Genomic DNA, 18984 nt, shown 5'->3' with positions numbered 1-18984 from the left:
TACATGTATCGTAATATATGACAATATGGCATTTCACTGCTGTGAGAAAATAATTGTTTATTTAATAATAAGAGCTGGTCTAGCTGTTGTCTATCTGGAAAAGCTAGCCCTCTCCATTGGCAATACACCACACCATATTGGTGGTAGTTTCTAGACGGATTCAAGAGCTAAAATTCAGGTGAATGGCTGAATAATCAGAGATGGGAATACCTTCTCCAGCAAAACAAAAACCTTGGAGAAATAGAGGAAAACGGGAACATATTCATTATCTGAAAATGAGAATTTCTTTATGCCAAAAGACACAGTAAAGTCAAAAGAACAGTGATTGCAGGGCGTCTGGGTGGCTCTGCCTAGGCTAAGCGTCGGTTAAGCGTCTGACTTCAGCTCAGGCCATAACCTCACGATTTGTGAGTTCGAGCCCCGCGTCGGGCTCTGTGTGGACAGCTCAGAGCCTGGAGCCTGCTTCAGAGTCTGTGTCCCCCTTTCTCTCCACCCAACTCCCCTGCTTGCACTCTGTCTCTCTCCCTCTCAAAAATAAATAAACATTAAAAATATTAAAAAAAAAAAAGAACGGTGATTGACAGGAATAAGTATGAACAGATGCAGAAGAAGTGCACATGGCCAGTAAACACAGGCGAAGATAACCAGCTTCAGGAAACGTCAGGAGACGTTAGCGCACCATACAGGAAACATGGCGTGGTAGACATCCAGTGCAGGGGGAGCACTTAGCAGGCACTTAGCGGGAGAATGGGGGAATGAATTACTACAACTGGGAAGGAAAGGAATATGGCCCTACATATAAAACAAACTTGCCCTTTGACCCATATTTGAGAATCATTATGAAATAAAGTTACAGGGGCCCCCCGGGTGGCTCAGCCAGTTAAGTGTCTGATTTCGGCTCAGGTGGCGATCTCACGGTTTGTGAGTTTGAGCCCCGTGTCGGGCTCTGCGCTGACAGCGTGGAGCTTGCTTGGGATTCTCTCTCCCTCTCTCTGTCTCTGCCCCTCCTCAGCTCTCTCTCTCTCTCTCTCTCAAAATAAATAAATACACATTAAAAAAAGCAATAAAGTGACAATGGAAAGAACATGTACAGAAGGTTATGTATTCCAGTTTCTGGTGGTTGTTGCTGTGAGTAGAAAAAATCTAAAAGTGGTGAAAATCTGAATGGCCATTAACAAGGGACTGGGTGACTAGATCTTCACCTATCCCTACAGAGGAACAACTAGGTAACAGAATGTCCTAGATTGATATATATTGGCCTGAAGGAGAGGCCTAATAAGTGTACTTTACTTAGTAAGTGCAAAATGCAAGTGACAGAGTTAAGTAAATACACGGTAGTGGGGAAAAAATCTGCATATATTTGTATATATTTACATAGAGAGAAAGACAGCTATCATAGGGGCTGGGGATGAGGTCAGTCTAGACTTAGAGTAAACGTTTTCAGTATATCTGAGTTTTTATATGCTTTGTTCACTGACATATCTCAAGAGCCTCACTCAGTGCCTGACATATAGCAGTTACTCAGGAAATACATGCTCGGTGCATCAATGAAGGAATAAAAGGGTGTTCATCATTCCCATACTTTAAAACAACGTGTTAAGGTAGAGAAACGATAATAGCTAACATTTACAGAGTGTGTACTAAGTACTTTACTTGCGGATGTAATTCTGACAACTTTACTGTGGGTAAAGCTGTGGCTCCCACTTTACAGATGAGCAAACTGAGGTACAGAGATTCAAAGTAACTTGCCTAAGGTCAATCTGCTGGTAGGCGACACAGCTGAGATGTGAACCCGAGCAGTTTAATTCTTCACCTGCCCAACAGTTATGCTACCCATAATGGTTTAAGAAAAAAATTATTTTTTTTACATTTTTATTTATTTTTGAGAGACAGAGCACACGTTGGGGAGGGGCAGAGAGAGAATGAGACGCAGAATCCAAAGGAGGCTCCAGGCTCTGAGCTGTCAGCACAGAGCCCGATGCAGGGCTCGAACTCACAAACTGTGAGATCATGACCCGAGCCAAAGTCGGACGCTTAACTGAATGAGCCACCCAGGTGCCCCTATGCATAACGGTTTTTAAATAAGTTGCTGCCCAGCCCAGAGGCCTGCATGTGAAGTAGCTCCCTGAGGCTTTCCTGTGGAACCCCACAGAGCACTGTTTGAGAACCACTTGACCAGTAATTTATAAGGGTTCCACCCCTGATGGTCTCCGGCAACCAATTAATGAGCATTTGTGGAACGGGGGATTTGAGATCGTCACCTTTTTTTTCCATTGTACCTCCCCCCACACAGTCACCACCAAACTTAGGTCCTCACTTAGGCTTCCATCTGAGTCAGCCCTTGACTCGAGCTCAAAACCCATAGGCTGAGACATACAGAATTTAGCACCCTCCTTCATTCTTTGTAAAGATGGAGGGACACACTTGTGTTCTGCAAAGATGGTATTTGCCATAGGCCCGCTCCTCAGCGAGAGTCTGAGAAATTTCCTTGGGCTGTTGCTGGTGAACCTCACTTTTGGTTTCTGTTCCTAAGGAAAAGGTGTCCTTCTCTGTGACCCAATGGCTAGGACCCCCAGGGGTAAAGGGCAGGCCTAAAGTGCCATGGTTGGCAAAGAGCTGCCCGCCCAGGAGAGTGGGCACAGCAATGGGAGGGGAGGCCTGACCAAGCCAGCTTAGGGCTTAGGCTGAGGGAACCGCTGGGTGGGAGCGCTACCATTGCGTGTACAGGAGACATTCACTGATCAGCAGAACATATCAAGGCGGGATTCAACATACCTCTAGTTGAATTAACCTCTGCTGGTTGTCAAATAACACCCGGAAGTACGAAACCAGGAGCCAAGAAAGCAGGCAATGAGATTTTCTCAGGCTGGGGTTAGTGTGATGTGTGGTGGGGACAAGGGAGCAAGGGGCCAGGAGGGCCCAGGTGTCAGTGGGAACCCAACTTAAAGGGCTGCATGGGGTGTCAGGGCTGGGGGTGGGGGAGCAGGTGAGGCCTGAAGGGCTCAGGAGGGGAGAGAGGAGAACACGGGGCAAAAAGGGAGAAGTTCATTTTTTTTTTTTTTAATTTTTTTTTTCAACGTTTATTTATTTTTGGGACAGAGAGAGACAGAGCATGAACGGGCGAGGGGCAGAGAGAGAGGGAGACACAGAATCGGAAACAGGCTCCAGGCTCTGAGCCATCAGCCCAGAGCCTGACGCGGGGCTCGAACTCACGGACCGCAGATCATGACCTGAGCTGAAGTCGGTCGCTTAACCGACTGCGCCACCCAGGCGCCCCCTAATGGTTCTACTTTCAATGTCCTCCTCTCACACACTAAGTACAGATGGTCCCTGACTATGGGGACAGAGAGAGACAGAGCATGAACGGGGGAGGGGCAGAGAGAGAGGGAGACACAGAATCGGAAACAGGCTCCAGGCTCCGAGCCATCAGCCCAGAGCCCGACGCGGGGCTCGAACTCACGGACCGCGAGATCGTGACCTGGCTGAAGTCGGACGCTTAACCGACTGAGCCACCCAGGCGCCCCAAAAAGGGAGAAGTTCAAACAGACACTGAGGTCAAAGGAGCCCAGGGCTCAAGTCACAAAGGCTGGGATCAGAGTTCTGTCCCTGACTTCCCTGCGTATCAGTGCTCTGAGGCCTGTGTACTTGAATCTAATGCCTTTGAGCTTCCTTTTCTCAACTGAAAAGTGTGATGATGTTCTCTCAGGTGGCCATTGTGAGGACTTAGCGAAATAATGCCTGTGGAGGTTTCTAGCACAGGGTCCAAAACACAGGAGCTTCTCTGTATACGCTCAGTTGCTTGACTTCCTCAGCGGGGATCTAGTTCAGTGACTTCCATGTTTTATATTTTACATTAAAAAAAAAAAAAACTCTATTTGCTTTAATTAATTTTTTTTATGTTGTACATATTTTTGAGACTGAAAGAGACAAAGCATGAGCAGGGAAGAGTCCGAGAGAGAGGGAGACACAGAATCCAAAGCAGGCTCCAGGCTCTGAGCAAGTTGTCAGCACAGAGCCCAACACAGGGCTCGAACCCACAAACTGTGAGATCATGACCTGAGCCGAAATTGGCCGCTTAACTGACTGAGCCACCCAGGCACCCCTAAAACTCTTGCTTTAAGAGCCACATTAGGGAGAAAAAGAAATTCCTTGGGATTTATTTCATGACCGCTTTGCAAAGATTCTCTCTGTGACCAAATTGGCAAAGATGACATTGGCAAAGATTCTCTCTCTGACCAAATGCCAGCTAGGCTCCTCTGAGCCCTTCCTCCCGTAGGCCTCACCTTGGCCTGTAAGACTTGAGCAAACACTGATGGTTTTCTAACTGCTCAAGGCTGCATACCTAGGTGACCCATGTCCCTTAAAGTGCTTGCCTGAGAAAACTGAAGGCTGCCCGAAGAAATGATGGTTTGTTCCAGTGACACCTGAACACAGGGCTCCTGTGTCCCAGCCCTGGGGGTGGAGGAGAGGGAAGCAGCTTGACATTGATAAGTGCCAGTTGGCCAACCAGATGGGTGCCTCCCGGACCAATACACCCTTCCTGCTTTTTATAATTTTTCACTACACTGACTCTACTGAGCCCCTGCTCACAACCCCCCTTCATTCTCCCTTTAAAATGCCAGCCCCTCAGGGAGCCTGGGTGGCTCAGTTGGTTAAGCGTCCGACTCTTGATTTCCACTCAGGTCATGATCTCATGGTTCATAAGTTTGAGCCCCACTTCAGCTCTGCACTGACAGAACGGAGCCTGTTTGGCATTCTCTCTTCCTCTCTCTCTGCCTCTCTTCTGCTTGCTCCCCCCTCGACTCTCTCTCTCTCAAAATAAATGAACTTAAAAAAAAAAGTCAGTCCACTCTGCACAAATCAAAATGGAGCCCACCTCTATCCCCTATAGTCAGGAGTTACTGAATAAAATCTGTTTTTACAGCTTTAATGTCCAGCTGTATTTATCTTTGACAATACAGATATGCTACATATCTCTTTTTTAAAACTTGGAACTTTGTGGGAATAGTCTTTGGCTAGTTCTCTATTTTTTTTTTTAGTACTAATTATATCTAGCAAGTAATTCTACATGCTCTGATATACCTGATTTGTACTTGAATCCCAGAAGCCACTTTGTTGATAAATATTCTAGGATACAGATCTTATCATATTAGATGTATGGGTTAACCAAATGGGATGATAAAAAATTTGTTTAAGGAAAACATTCTCCACAGCATTTCAGAGCTAGCTGGGTTATTAAATCATAAACAGAAATATCTTAATACAAAATAAACAGCCTAGAGATATTTATAAAATTAACTAAAAAATCTTAGAAATTTCTAGCATGTACAGCTTTTAATTTTCTTCCTAAAGCACTTCTATATTACAGACAATTAATCACATAGTAAAGGGAACAAAGTAGAAACCAGAACCATTTCCAATTTCTAGAACTTTTTCTATGTGCACTCTTTAGAGTGCTTTTGAGGTAGATGGGACCTTTATTCCAGTTATATATCGTTTCCTTTCATAATCTCCTATATCCAGTGGTTTAATAAAGCATTTTTTAAAATCTGTGGGTTGCAACCCAATAGTGGGACATGAAATCAGTTTAGTAGGTAGTGACTGGAATTTTTTTAAAGAATGAAATAGAATGAAATGGAACAGAATGGAACGAATCAGAGAGCGTCTTATTCAGCATGTAGTCTTGGCAGTGAGGTTTCCAATGCTTTCTCTTCAGTTAAACTTCTGTGTATGTGTATGTGTGTATATTGGATAATGATGTAGTTCACCGTTGATTGAAGACAAAACATTTCAGAAACACTCCCCAGTGCAATGACAGGCCTGCTCATCAGACACACCAGCATTCTGCAGCCTGATCTGCCTTCGTTCAGTGAATCAGATCAGCTAGTATTCACGAGCATTTTGCTGTGTCCGGAAGTCCTGGCATGGACACCAGGTCACCAGGATGCTTGTTTACTTTGGTGTTAGACGAGCGAGTGAGGTCCCATCTGGGCCAAGGAAAGCCCAAGCGGCATGTGCCACATTCCGGGACAAAGGAACTATGCTGCGGAGGACAATCTCATCAGAGCTTCCTAGTGTAAGTACAGCCTTGAACAGCACTTGTAGGAGTAGGAGGTCAGCACAATTAAAACAAAATGAACAAAAACACTGCTGAGGGCACTTCACAATGTATCCCTCATGCATCTCCTGTTGGCTTCTGGAAGGCACCATATTGATCTAATAAACAAAACCACAACTGGCCAATCGGTCACAGATGTGCAATGTTCAGAATCGTCCCACTGACCATTTCCTAAGCTGCTGCACACGATGAGAAAGGTTTTGAAATACATGTCCTGTCTGCCCATTAGTTACCAAACTATTGTCCTTTCCTAACTGCTAAATGACCAGCATGATAGTGATTTTTCATTCCTAAGAACATGTGGGTACGTAGGTTTTGATGTGACTGATGCAAAATGCCTGATGCCAAGAGCCTGGGCAACCACACAAAGTAAAACTCTTTATAAGACTTAGTAGATCTATATCTTGGCACACAGAGGGTGCTCAATGAATGTCAGCTAAGTGATTGAATGCATTAAGTCTCAAGCTTGCAGTATGACTCATGAATAAATCTATTAAAAAAGACAGTGTTACTGCTATCACAGTTGATGGCTGATGCAAATGGAAAATGCAAAAGAAATATTACTTGATTTTTGAATTCATCTGGGTAAGATTACCCATCATTAAAATAAGCAGTAAATACTAAAAAAAGATCAGGAGTAGTTTTTTGGGTTTTTTTTTTTTTTTACTGTTTTTTTTTTTTTTGAGGCTTATTCTAACACTCCATCATTTTAATCCCTAATAAAACAAAGTAAATGATGGAGATCGCCTGCAGCCCTTAAAAGAATGGCAGCCATACACTCGAGCAATGTTTGTGTCCTTCACAGACTAGTTCCCAAATAACAAGATACCCGGGATCTGAAAGCACTGTGAAGGAGGCTGATTTATGAGCTATCTTCTTACTTACGCAAGTTTTGGAGAGAAATCTATGTTCAGAAGTTTCACTTACTTCACTGCCTAGTAAACAGCATGCTTAATATGAAGGTTGTAGATACAGCTAAAGCCTTAGAAGGGGGCTATTGAACTACATTGCCCATAAGCACTTGTTTTCGGATAGTGGAGCCATTTTTATTGGTTTGCTACAACCATAGGGCCAGTTCAGACTCAGCTGGTAGTCAGACTTGAAGGTTACTTTCAAGATGGACACCTAACCCGACCATGGGCCATGGGCCAGTCCTTAAATACGAAGGTTTTAAAACAGAGGACTTAAGAAAGATGCTACACTACTCCATAAGTACTTCTACTGTTGGGAAGAGAACTTCAGAAGTTCAGGATAAGAAAGGGTCTGTAAGAAGCAGAACTTCAACCCGTAAAAGAAATATGCTTAGAAGAACCTTGAAAACAAAGAGAAGCAGAACTATCAATAATAACCTTATAGCTTTTAGGCCCCAAAACAGAGGACTGAAAATATGTGTGGAACCAGTAGGGAAAGAAGTAGAATTAGCCTCCATTTCGTTACCTTCCAAAAATCAGTCTGTGAATTTGCTGAGTCTCAGTTGCTTTTATTTTTCCAAAATAACAAGCTCACAGGACAACGTAAACATTTGTGAATTCTTACCATGAGTTGAGCTATACTTTTTTACTTTCTTAAATGTTAGAGTATATTCCCTTGTTTCATACACTCAAAACAATTGCTGGAGTGGAAATTCTATGGAAAACAGCTGAGTTTTAACCATGCCTATACTACATGCCATAAACTACAATGTTGATGATGTCTCTGAAACCAGAATTTGAATCCTGCCCACGCAATTATGTTAGAAATCTTGACAATGGCTTGCTTTTACTGCAGGACAAAAATTTGTCTCCTGGGGTTCTCTGACCACTCACCTTCCATCTGGAGTCGTTTACTGGACTCTTTTCCTACAGGAGTTTATGCTGATGTCCATACACCTTTAGAGTACGGAACGGACAAGCTAATTTCTCTTGGCTACGTTCTCTTTCTGTGTGCTGCTTCTTCTATATAGAAGCACACAGTTTAACTCCATGACTCTAAGCCATTCGATTTTCTAAAAACTTCCCTAAATTATTCAATGCATTTGGCTGGCAGATGTACCACTGCTCTATATAAACACTTCGAAACAAGGCTCTATAAGGAACGTAGACAGCTCTGCTCCAGTTGTACGTACACACAAAGCTGTTTGAACAGCGTCACCCCAAACGGCTCTGGGTGGCTTCATCTCAGGACTGTGTATGGCTCCGTGCGCGTGCACACGAGACCCTACGAGGTGGGAAGTAAAGCTCGCTCACCCTGACACCACAGGGCCTTTCTAGGTGAATCTGCATAACTGGGCATACATCTTTATGTACTCTGATGGAAATCCTGTTTGATGGCATTGCTATCACAAGTCCAGCAAATTTCATTCTGTACAACATTAGGCTGGAAAGGAACACACCGACAGACAAACACACAATGAGAACATGCAGTGGCGTTGTGCTTAATGCATGGGTATCAATGTGCACACACAGAAGAGGCCAAGCACATCACTTCATTTAATGCGGGCACAGGTCTGTACCAAGAGCCTGACACATTGTAAACAAGCCTTAAGCAGAGGAGGAAATGTAGAGGGGAAACAAAGCTGAGAAAAATGAGCAGGAAATGGGCAAGATGACTCATCTATACTTGAACATCTGACCTGTCAGCTGGTCGTCGCCTGCGGCAGGGGCGATGCGAATGTAAGGTGTTGTAAGCTGAGTCACGATTATCGCAGCTATGGCAAAGGAAGATTCCCAGGTCAGCATGCATGAGGGAAGAAAAAGCCAGACTGAAGCTAGGCTAGCAAGGAGAATCTCGATCAGTATATCACATTGTCTCAACTTTGTTCCAACAACAACAAAAAGAGAAGAAAAGAAAAAAGAAAAAAAAAACATAGCAAAGTGTTGAATTTTCTGGATTCTTTTCCCTTAAACAAGTTTTTGTCAGGCAGTTAGATTTCTAACTATGACACAGTTGCAAGCTTTGGCTGATATTTTGGGTAGGTCAACCGAAGATGCGGCCCCCGCCCCCCCCCCGTAGTAAAAACAAAACATACGCTCTAAATAAGGCTCTAGACTGAACAGTGTTTCCAAGTGCTGTTGAGTGTGGTGTATAAGTGATTCGCTGCTAATTCTGATGATCCAAACTTTAGGCTTTTAAAATTTATTAGGTTACTTAAAATTCTGCTGCTGAAGTCACAATATTTTCTCTTCTTGCTAAAATCACCTTTGTGGAGAACATGATCTTCTTTCATTAGAGACATTTTTCTACAGAGGGATTTCTCTGATAACTAAATTTCGCGGAGAATGTTTCCATTTAGGAACCTTATTTTGTCACATTAAGGGACTGGGGAAAAATGCACCTCAAAGCATTGGTCGGTTCAAAAACCAAAAACTAGTAACTGCCCTTGCTGTAGTCGTCATGGTTAACATGTGACCACAGACACGATTAAGATTCTGGAGGCAGACCAGTCGAGCTTCTTGGTTTGGCTGCACAGCTTAGCAGTTGTGTTTAAATGGTTAACATTCATGACACACAGATATCGGGGAAAAAAATAGAAAATTAAAATGTCAGTTCTAACATGATACAGCTGGAAAATGATGCAAAGAAAAAATATTGGAAAATTAAGGACAGGCTTACATGAAAGATTACTAATTTACATGGAACAGCCTGGGTGCTATTAGAAATGTGGCAGCGAGTAAGGAAAATAGATCATCTACCATCTGCAGACAATTAAACCCAAAACTGCTGCTGCATAATATTTTGAAATATCCCTCTGCACCATTCAAACGGTGCTGCTTCTTGTAACTAGACAATTGTAGCAACTGGGTTCAAGAGTGGGATAATCGTCTTTCACACGTTATTAATGAAAACTTTCTAGTCTTGCTAAGTGAGATGAATAAACTACCAGTTGGGTCAGAAAGTGGAGAAACCCCAGGGTACTATGGAGATAATTTTCTCGATAGGATAGAGTATGCAGTTTTGCATACTGAGATGGCACACTGTAAACAGTAAAATGTTATTTCTAAGCCTTGTTACAGGGTCGGTACCAAGTTTATACATAAAACATTTGCTGGGTCACAGACTGTTGTTCAACCAAAGTTTCTGTGTGGTGTCCTGTTACTCACAGGAGAATGTGACCTACTCTGCTTTTTGAGAAAAAACTATATCGTCTTATCAGAAACAGAGCACCTATCCAATACTGAAAAAGGTAAACAACATGGACGCAAAGTTACTTGAAAATGGCGAGGTTGGGCAGCCATGTCTTCACAACTAAATGAAGGGCAAATTGCAGTCAGAGGCTCAAAGCCCCCATAGAAAAAGTACATGATAGGTATCAGGAGGGATTTTTATATGATCTCTAGGTTCTGCATGGTAAAGTGTTCATTTGTGACTATAATTTTTAGTTACAAGGACAAAACTTGAGTCTGCTACAAATTTCCTTAAAACAGGAGTCAGCCAGGCCACCGCCTACTTTTGCAAATAAAGTTTTATTGGAACACAGTCAGACTTAATTGTGCACACATCACCCATGGCTGCTCTTGCACAGCAATGGTAGAGCTGAGTAGCTGTGGCAGAAATCACATGGCTCACAGAGCCTAACATATTTACCATCTTCCCTTTACATAAAAATTTGCTACCCTCTGTCTTAAAAGGTCAATTGCATTGTATTACGAAAGAGAATATTGCGAAATTTGGTAAAATAAAGTCAGATATTCCAATCCTATGCTATGAAGACAGTATCTAATAGTTGATAAATTCAGGGTCTCTTTTGGGTCCAAAAGTATGTATGGAAGAGTAAAAAGTATATCAGACTTACAAAGTACCATTTCAGTTGCATGCAGTGGGGTGTTGTGGAATCTGATGAACCAGTATTTACCAAACTCTTTTGCGTGACTTTCGTGTTCCTTGGAAAATTGAGTTTGGGTCAAATATTTGGGAAACATAGCGTTGAACAAAGTTAAACAGGTTTCTTTTCCTTGGTAACTTCTTGGGGCCTGGCTATATTCATGATGTATATTAGGAACACCATTTCAGATCAAGCAAAGAAAATACTTTCTCTCTAAAATGTTGAATGACAAATGTAGATCATATCTATATTTCTATTTCTAAATCCATAGCTAAATGATAGCAGATTTGCATAGATGAGTGGTCTTACTATATAATTTGTTTTCTCGTGTATTGAATATGAACAATTAAAAGGAATCTTAATTAGCTGTGCATGTCAACATTCTTTTCAGCTCTTTTATCAGTGTGCTTTCGTTCTGTGAGCATTGTGGCCTAGAAACGATGGTATTTCTTTGAACAAAACCGTGAACAGGAAAACAGTGTAGAGAAACTTCTCAAAGAGCCTAGTGATTAAAGAAAGAAACATTCAAATTTCTGAGTCTAGTTAGAAACTGTATTGGGACAATGGAAGTCCTTCAAAGTTTTCTGAAGGTCTTCCAGCAAAGTATATGCGCATCGGAGTACAAATGTAAGTTAAATAAATTACTGAGCTTAAAAACAGTGAAGCGTATTTTGCACAAAAAATTCACCTTAAAATATGACACTAGAATAATAGTTTGTATTCTTTCTGTTTAAGACTTACAGTGTAACTCCTATAATGCTTTTGGAAAGAATTTAGCATGTGTTTTCATGAGGTTTTTGTTTTGATTTCTAGTTACCCTACCATCAGCCAAATCATAGCAAAGAAAGGAATAAGTACACACATCTGACTCCAGCCCCCATGCACTAAAAACAAACAGACAACAACAACAAAAAAAACCCCAAACGTTTACAAACTCAAAATCCTCAAAAACTTAAAAGTGATATATTTATGTACCTAAGAAGTCTCACAGATTATACTATGCCTAACTTTTAGTAGGCACTCACAAATGTTTTAAAATGAATGTGTAACAAGGAAGATGCCAAATGACTACACTGTCTAGGAGAAAGATTACTGGCATCGTGTTATGGAAAATATTATTGTATGGAAGATCGATGCAAAATATGCCGTTTAAATTGATTACTGTATCAATTAGAAAGAATGTGCCTCATTTAATATGAGAAATCTAATTTACTAACAAGAAAGGTTTTGATATTTAAGTGTATCCTGTCCATTTAGAATTGATAATCAACAAGGCCTTCCAGAACTAGCATAAAAGGAGTTTTAGCCCTTCTACTGACCGTGAGGCAGCCGTTAGGTATGCAAAAGTCAAAGAAAACCCATATACTAACTGCTAAGACACAGTCGGACCAGGTGGTCTTGAAAAGAATCCAACTATAAAAATGTGAATGTGATTAAAAATCAAAATAAAACTAAGAGGATCTAAAAACAGTTAAAAGCTATTCTGTTAACTCCACCATACAGGTTGAGGGTAACATCCAAACATTATGCATATCCTATAGCTGTATGGTGTCTTTATCTTTTAACTGAATAGACAGAATATTCTGTGATGAGTTTGCCTATAGCCAACAATCAAAATACAGTCACATATACCTATGAGGAATCTAGATATATAAATGAAAGGATACAGGAAAATACAGGCAATCCCCCACACATTTGGAGATAGGTAAGAACATACCTTAGGTTTTTCCCCCATGTCTAATTTTTATAAGGCTTTATATTAGTGTCAAAATATACCCTTGGAATAGGATTAAAATAATCACAACATTAAATTTATAAAGAGTATGAAATATATCTTTAAGAGACATACCCATACTTGAAATTACAAACTAGCTTCCTGTGAAAACAAATCCACCTCCATACTTTCTCTATAAAGATACTTGTCAACAGTTGTTTCATGAGAACATCAACATCTCTGTAAATTCAAAACGCTGCTTAGGAGTGTGGCTTCGTGCCTGAAAATGCAATTAAGCCACCACACTGTCAGCAATATGTGGCCAAAACACAGAAAGTTTGAACTTTTTTCAATTGCAAGCATCCTTCCTGCAGGGAACCAATAAAGTTATCAGAACTGCCTATTTCTCTGTTTTGACTACGTAGTCAAGATGGAATGGCTTCCTGCACCACTGAAAGAGCTTTTAGCATGAATAAAGAAAAATTATCTGACTGTAGCAGTGGTGAAACATTAGACTGCGCTATAAAGGAAGTTCACTGAATCTGTACACGTAGAACATAATAGAATAAAATAAGACCAGACAGTGCAGATTTAACCTGCAAGGAGAATATCTCCCAAGGTTACCTCCTATACTAAGCTTTTACGAATGGAAGGACAATGTTACATAATGACTATTAACACCGGTTTCCCTCTTTCCCCAATAGAGTTTATTTGGATAGAGTTTGTGGCTAAATAAACGTTTGCAAATGACTTAGAAAATATGAGTGGGGAATATTCAGTCAATCAGGTCATCCGATTGCCTAATCATCCTTTGGTGAATTGAAAAACAAATTACAATATTGATTAAATCTAGCTGATGGAAGAAAATGATCCAAATCACCATCTAATTCAATCTATTGTGAAAACAGCCAACGTCAGATTTCCATATCTACGAGAGTGTTATTTATATAATTATTTAGCTATGTAAATGAACGTGATGACAAATTTCATTGCTTTCAGAGTGAATTAGGCAGGGACTCAATTTTAATAAAGGGGAGAGCAGATACTTATACAATGCAATACTATAGTTGGTCTGAGGATCTGCAGGGTGAAAAGCCGTGAAATACAGAGGAAACACTGTGGGTAGGAGTTCAAAGGTTCGGGATTAAGCCTTGACCCACAGATTATCAGCTGAGTGACCCTGGTAAGTCAATTCACCTCTAGAAATATGCATTTTCTTCATTTAAAAAATAAAAACAGAAATACCTGCCTCCTTTCTCACAGTAATGGTGAAGAACTAGGTGAGACAGGTATGAAAGTGCTTTCAAACATTTTAGCTGCGATTTCAGTGGACGGCATTATAAATTAGGCACTGCGGAAGCGGATTTACTCTTTCAGACCTTGAAGGTAAGGCGAATTCAGTACAACAACTGGAGCACGGGTGGTGGTCTGGATGGAGGCCTAAGAGCATTGATACCTCATTCAAGGGCTTCATAATCCTTAGTAATTAATAGCTAAGATCATATTACAGTTTATGAAATACACCAATCTCTGTAATTTCATTTACTGTTAATTTATCCCTAGAAATAAAGGCACTTAATCAAGACAAATATGATACTACAAAACCAAATGTTTCAAAATCAAGACAAATAGATTCTTAGAACTAGAACATGAGCCCATGAGCACCTGGCAGTGTTTGGCACAGACCATGAAACCAAGAAATATTTGTGGAGCTAACGGAATAAAAAGGTCCTGTATCTTCATGAAATTAGAATTCAATGTGAATTTTGAACATGCAGATGGATGTCCATGATATATCAAACTATACTCCCTGCAAGGGAAACAATGAAATAACAAGGTATTTCTACCCAACAGAACTCAGGTGACTGTCTCTGGCCTGACTACATCTAGTGTGACAGACCCAAGGATGCCTTCGTGCCATCATTTCTAAATTGAGTCACACATGATAAGTTCATGGTCATGGGTCACTTGTGATGGTCTGAGAGGGTATACTTAACTACAGGTGTTAATTTATAATGCCTCATTTTAATGTGGGATTTTATATTTCTCAAAGCATTGTCTCATACATTTCCCATGCCCTGGTTAAGATCACACTCCAAGGTGAACAAGATGACATCACAGCTCGTGTGTGCACATACAACCGTACTTGGTTCTTTAGGAGGCTGTGTGTGGTGAGCTTATGACGGTTCAACCCCAGCCACTTCTACATCTTGTCCCTGATCACATTTTCCCAGGATTTTAACCAGGCCTGGGAAACAGAAATTCCACTAAAATCACCCACTTACTGGGTTTAATTGCCCCGTGTTCCGTGAAAAAAGCCCATGCAGACTCCATTTGGGAGAGCTCTTATCACTAGGTACTTGCTTAAAAACAGCAGGCAGTATTTTCCTACTTTGCATATGAAGATTCATTAGTCACAGGACTACTGCATATGCTACTATGGTTTAAAAAACATGTACCGAAAGCACATAAACATTAATTTTATTTTAAAGAATTTCGAAAAGGCTAACCACTGAAAACTCCTTGGAACTCAGTAACACGACTCCTTATTTAAAAAAAGTATTGGCATGAAATAGTATTAACTGCTAAGACTCTAATACATGTACCCACAGATAGACACGCTTATTTCAACGAAGTTAACCTTACAAGAAGTTCTGAAATACCATCTAAAAATTTAAAGGACATAAACTGGGAGAGCATCCCACAATTTCAACCTACCTTTTGTGGCCACTCGGACACAGTCTATTTTGGTTTCCTGTGTCAAATAAAGAGGGGGGAAAAGTCACTATTCGTGCTTTATTTAAAACAAATAAAAATATCTGTAGTTCTATTTAAATGCTGGTAAGAAAAGAGCTCATTGTTCCGAGTGTGGTGTTAATCACACAATGATGAATTGCACTTAGATACATGCTCACACGATGATCACACCTTGTACCATGCTCAGATACATTTTCTGGCTCTGGAGCTGGTGGCCATGGGCATTTCTGGAGCGGGTGACAAATGAGGAGCTACACACACAATGTCTCTGCCTGGGGGCCCTGTCTTCTCCAGACCCTTGCTCACTCTGTGCAGATACTACTGGAGAAGAACTCTGGGTCCTGGATTTCCCCCCTTTTCACTGGCAAAAGTCGAGTCAATGATACTTAGACCCATGCTGTGAAGGAGGGAAACCATCATGGTGTCCAGAAAACTCCCATTTCTTTCTAAGGAGATTTTAACATCTTACCAGAGTTCTGGGTCGGTCTGAACAGAAAGGGGGAAAGAATTCAGGAACGACTCCATAGTTTTTATTTTGCTTTCATCTAATCTTTCTAAAGCTGCTTTCTCTCTCTCTCTCTCTCTCTCAAAAAAAAAATAAAAGATACCTAATTTAGTTACAGCAATAGGAAGCATAAACTCTTCTGAAACCAAAGAAATGGGACAGAAGATGCTAGAAAGACAGATGTTGTGTATCTCACAAAATTTTAAATGAGCTGAATGTATGTGTTGTAGCTATACTACTTCCCTGTAAAATAGTAAGCGAAGCAGAATTGCTAGCCAACTTTTGGTACCAAGTAAAAACTGAAAATAAAAACCATCACGCTCACAACATATTCTCCCTACCAAAACAAATACCGATTTATTCATTTCCTTCCATAAATTTCTCTAGGTGAAAATAAGTTTACAAAGAAAAAAAAACCACGTACATTTGTTCCAAGTAAACACACACACAAAAGCATGACTTCATTTCTTACCACTATCGTCCTTAATCTATGTTCACATTAATAACCCTAAATAGCCTAGGTAAACAGCCAGCTATAAAACTTACCCCATTGGCTCTACTAGCAGCTTGGAAATAAATTCTGTAGCTTTTATGGGGGAGAAGGGGAGTGTTCCAGTATCCGTTGTATGTCTTATTATCACCAATAGTAAAAGGCTGAGCAGCTTGGAGACTGTTTGCTGGGAATTCTGCAGCAAAGTAATACTGTGAGTTCAGAATTGATGCATTCTGGAAGTGAATTGGCACGGGGTAACACTTTAAGATTTCGGTTGTCTTTTTAGTTCTTCGAGGTCGTTCTTCCTCAACAACTACTTGATAGACACTAGGGAGGAAAAAAAGTATTGTCAGTGATGTTTTATGATGATTGAGCTGATTCCCTTTGATTTCAACTGCATGGACCCGCAAGATATCCAAAATAAAGAATGCACTGGATTTAGTCAGTAAGAAGTACTAAGTACATAACAGATCCTCCCTTAACACTTGCTCAATGAAAGAGAAGGAAGGGGCTTAATATTCTCCCACAGAACTCTCTCACCCCAGGGGCGCCTGGATGGCTCGGTCAGTTGAGCGTCTGACTCTTGATTTCGGCTCAGGTCAAGATCCCAGGGTGGTGGGATTGAGCCCCACATTGGGCTCCGCGCTGGGTGTAGAGCCTGCTTAAGATTCTCTCTCTCTCTCTCTCTCTCTCTCTCTCTCTCCCTCTACCCCTCCCCTGCTTGTGAGCATGCTTTCTCTCTCAAAAATAAAAAAGTTAAAAATCTTAAAAAAAATAGCTCTCACCCCCAATAATACAATGTGGTTGAGGGGAAACAAAGTTCACCAAAACTACAATTTATACACATGTATAACAATCTCTGCTATTTATGTGAGGCAGACACTAAAATAATGTTTTTCTCACATGTAACTGAAGATGAATTTATAGAAAATTAACTCAGTTTACCTAACAAATGAAATTATATTAACTGTAAGTTTATTTTTAAAAAGGCAATGTAGGGGCGCCTGGGTGGCTCAGTCGGTTGAGCATCTGACTTCAGCTCAGGTTATGATCTCATGCTTCGTGAGTTCGAGCCACATGCAGGGCTCTGTGCTGATAGCTCAAGAGCCTGCTTCGGATTCTGTGTCTCCCTCTCCCTCTGCCCCTCCCCTGCTTAGCTCGTTTTTGCGCACTCTCTCTCTCTCTCTCTCAAAACCAAGTAAACATTAAAAAATTAAAAAAAAATTAAAAAGGCAACGTATTATTTTCTTCAATGACATCTGAAGGAAGGCATGTGACATTTTAACAAGTCACAAAACACAGTATATAACGATTCACGTTAAGCAAGGTTTAATGACCCATATTCTCCTACATTCTTTTGCCCCTCACCATATCAGATCAGTGGAAAGAGAGGACATAAGAAGATCTGAGAAAACAGACTGGAATTTTGATGCCAAGGCCTTGGATCCTGAACTGGGTTATTTGAATTACATATAAAGATTAGATGGGGATGGCATCCTCTGTAGATGCCTGTATGGACAGGAGTTCCAGCACCTACCCGCCTTCCTCCCTGCCCCCTACCAATGTCTGAATTTCGAAGTAACCACAGGAGAATGAGACCAACTTTGAAGAGACGGGTGTTTCTGTGAAGATATATATTTTAAGGGCATGATGAACATTTGTGTAGTCTGGGTGGGGAAAAAGAGTTTCTGATACTGAGAAAAACTAACTCTTGCCAGCAGCTTTCAAGAACTGAATCCAGAATAGATTGGCAAGGAAATGCATCTTTTTCTCACTGTATCAGAAAAGCACCGGGACTCTCTCTGGAACGATGTTGCAATCCTAGAGTTGCTCACACTGGGACTCCTTAATGCTGAAGAAGAACCGGTGAGAGGAGCCTACCATCCCCAGCGGACTGGGGAGGCCCCTCTTTGGGTCTCGCCCTTGTTTCCTCTGAATGTGCATTCAGCGAAATCACCTATTTCTGGGAGTATAACCACTTAGCACATTCTACTACAGGAATGCAATCCAGCAGCTGCTGTTCGGTTTGTAATCTTGCCCAAAGAAAAATCAATTGTTGTAGAACATCAGAATGATTGCTCAGTAGACAGGTGGTACAGTAGGTTCACAGTGTAATGATAATGCGAATTCTGAGTGTGGTGTAAACATAAATAAATAAAAACAAGAAATATGACTCTTGCTTCCTAACCTCCTAACATCAGAGACTTTCTATTGGTTATGTTAAGTTGCTCCACCAAATCTGATGTAATTCTCAGTGCATGATGGGTCTGACATGAAAGGACACACGTAGGAAGCATCTTCCTCTAGGGAAGACAAGAACACATATGGAGATAAAGTGGACTTGGATTTCTTGCCCCCTTCTCCCTAACTTCTTATGTGTATAGTTAGATGTGGCGAATTTAAAATATATCTGCAAATTCTGACACTTCTCCCATCTAGAATGAAATCATGCCATTTGCAGCAACATGGATGGAACTGGAAGGTATTATTCCGAGTGAAATAAGTCAGTCAGAGAAAGACAGATATCATGTTTTCACTCATATGTGGAACTTGAGAAACTTAACAGAAGACCATGAGGGAAGGGAAGGGGAAAAAA

At 41.0% G+C, this 18984-nt stretch overlaps 1 protein-coding gene across 9 annotated transcripts in view; it reads right to left on the bottom strand.

Annotated features, from left to right (window-relative positions):
- Positions 1–18984, bottom strand: part of PTPRM (protein tyrosine phosphatase receptor type M) — an 806292-nt gene that overhangs the window by 254511 nt on the left and 532797 nt on the right. For 6 of the 9 annotated variants that reach the window (XM_040479372.1, XM_040479375.1, XM_040479373.1 and 3 more), the window contains 3 exons: positions 16442–16715; positions 15352–15388; positions 8730–8804 (listed from right to left, as the gene is read on the bottom strand). In XM_040479372.1, coding sequence (XP_040335306.1) covers positions 8730–8804; positions 15352–15388; positions 16442–16715 — 386 coding nt within the window. The remainder of the gene's footprint in view (positions 1–8729; positions 8805–15351; positions 15389–16441; positions 16716–18984) is intronic. The other 3 variants (XM_040479376.1, XM_040479378.1, XM_040479379.1) reach the window with 1 other exon arrangement.

This window comes from Herpailurus yagouaroundi, unplaced genomic scaffold, assembly GCF_014898765.1.
Source record: "Herpailurus yagouaroundi ecotype Mexico unplaced genomic scaffold, PumYag 142, whole genome shotgun sequence".
Lineage (NCBI taxonomy): Eukaryota > Metazoa > Chordata > Mammalia > Carnivora > Felidae > Herpailurus > Herpailurus yagouaroundi.
This window is presented reverse-complemented; position numbering and strand designations above follow the sequence as displayed.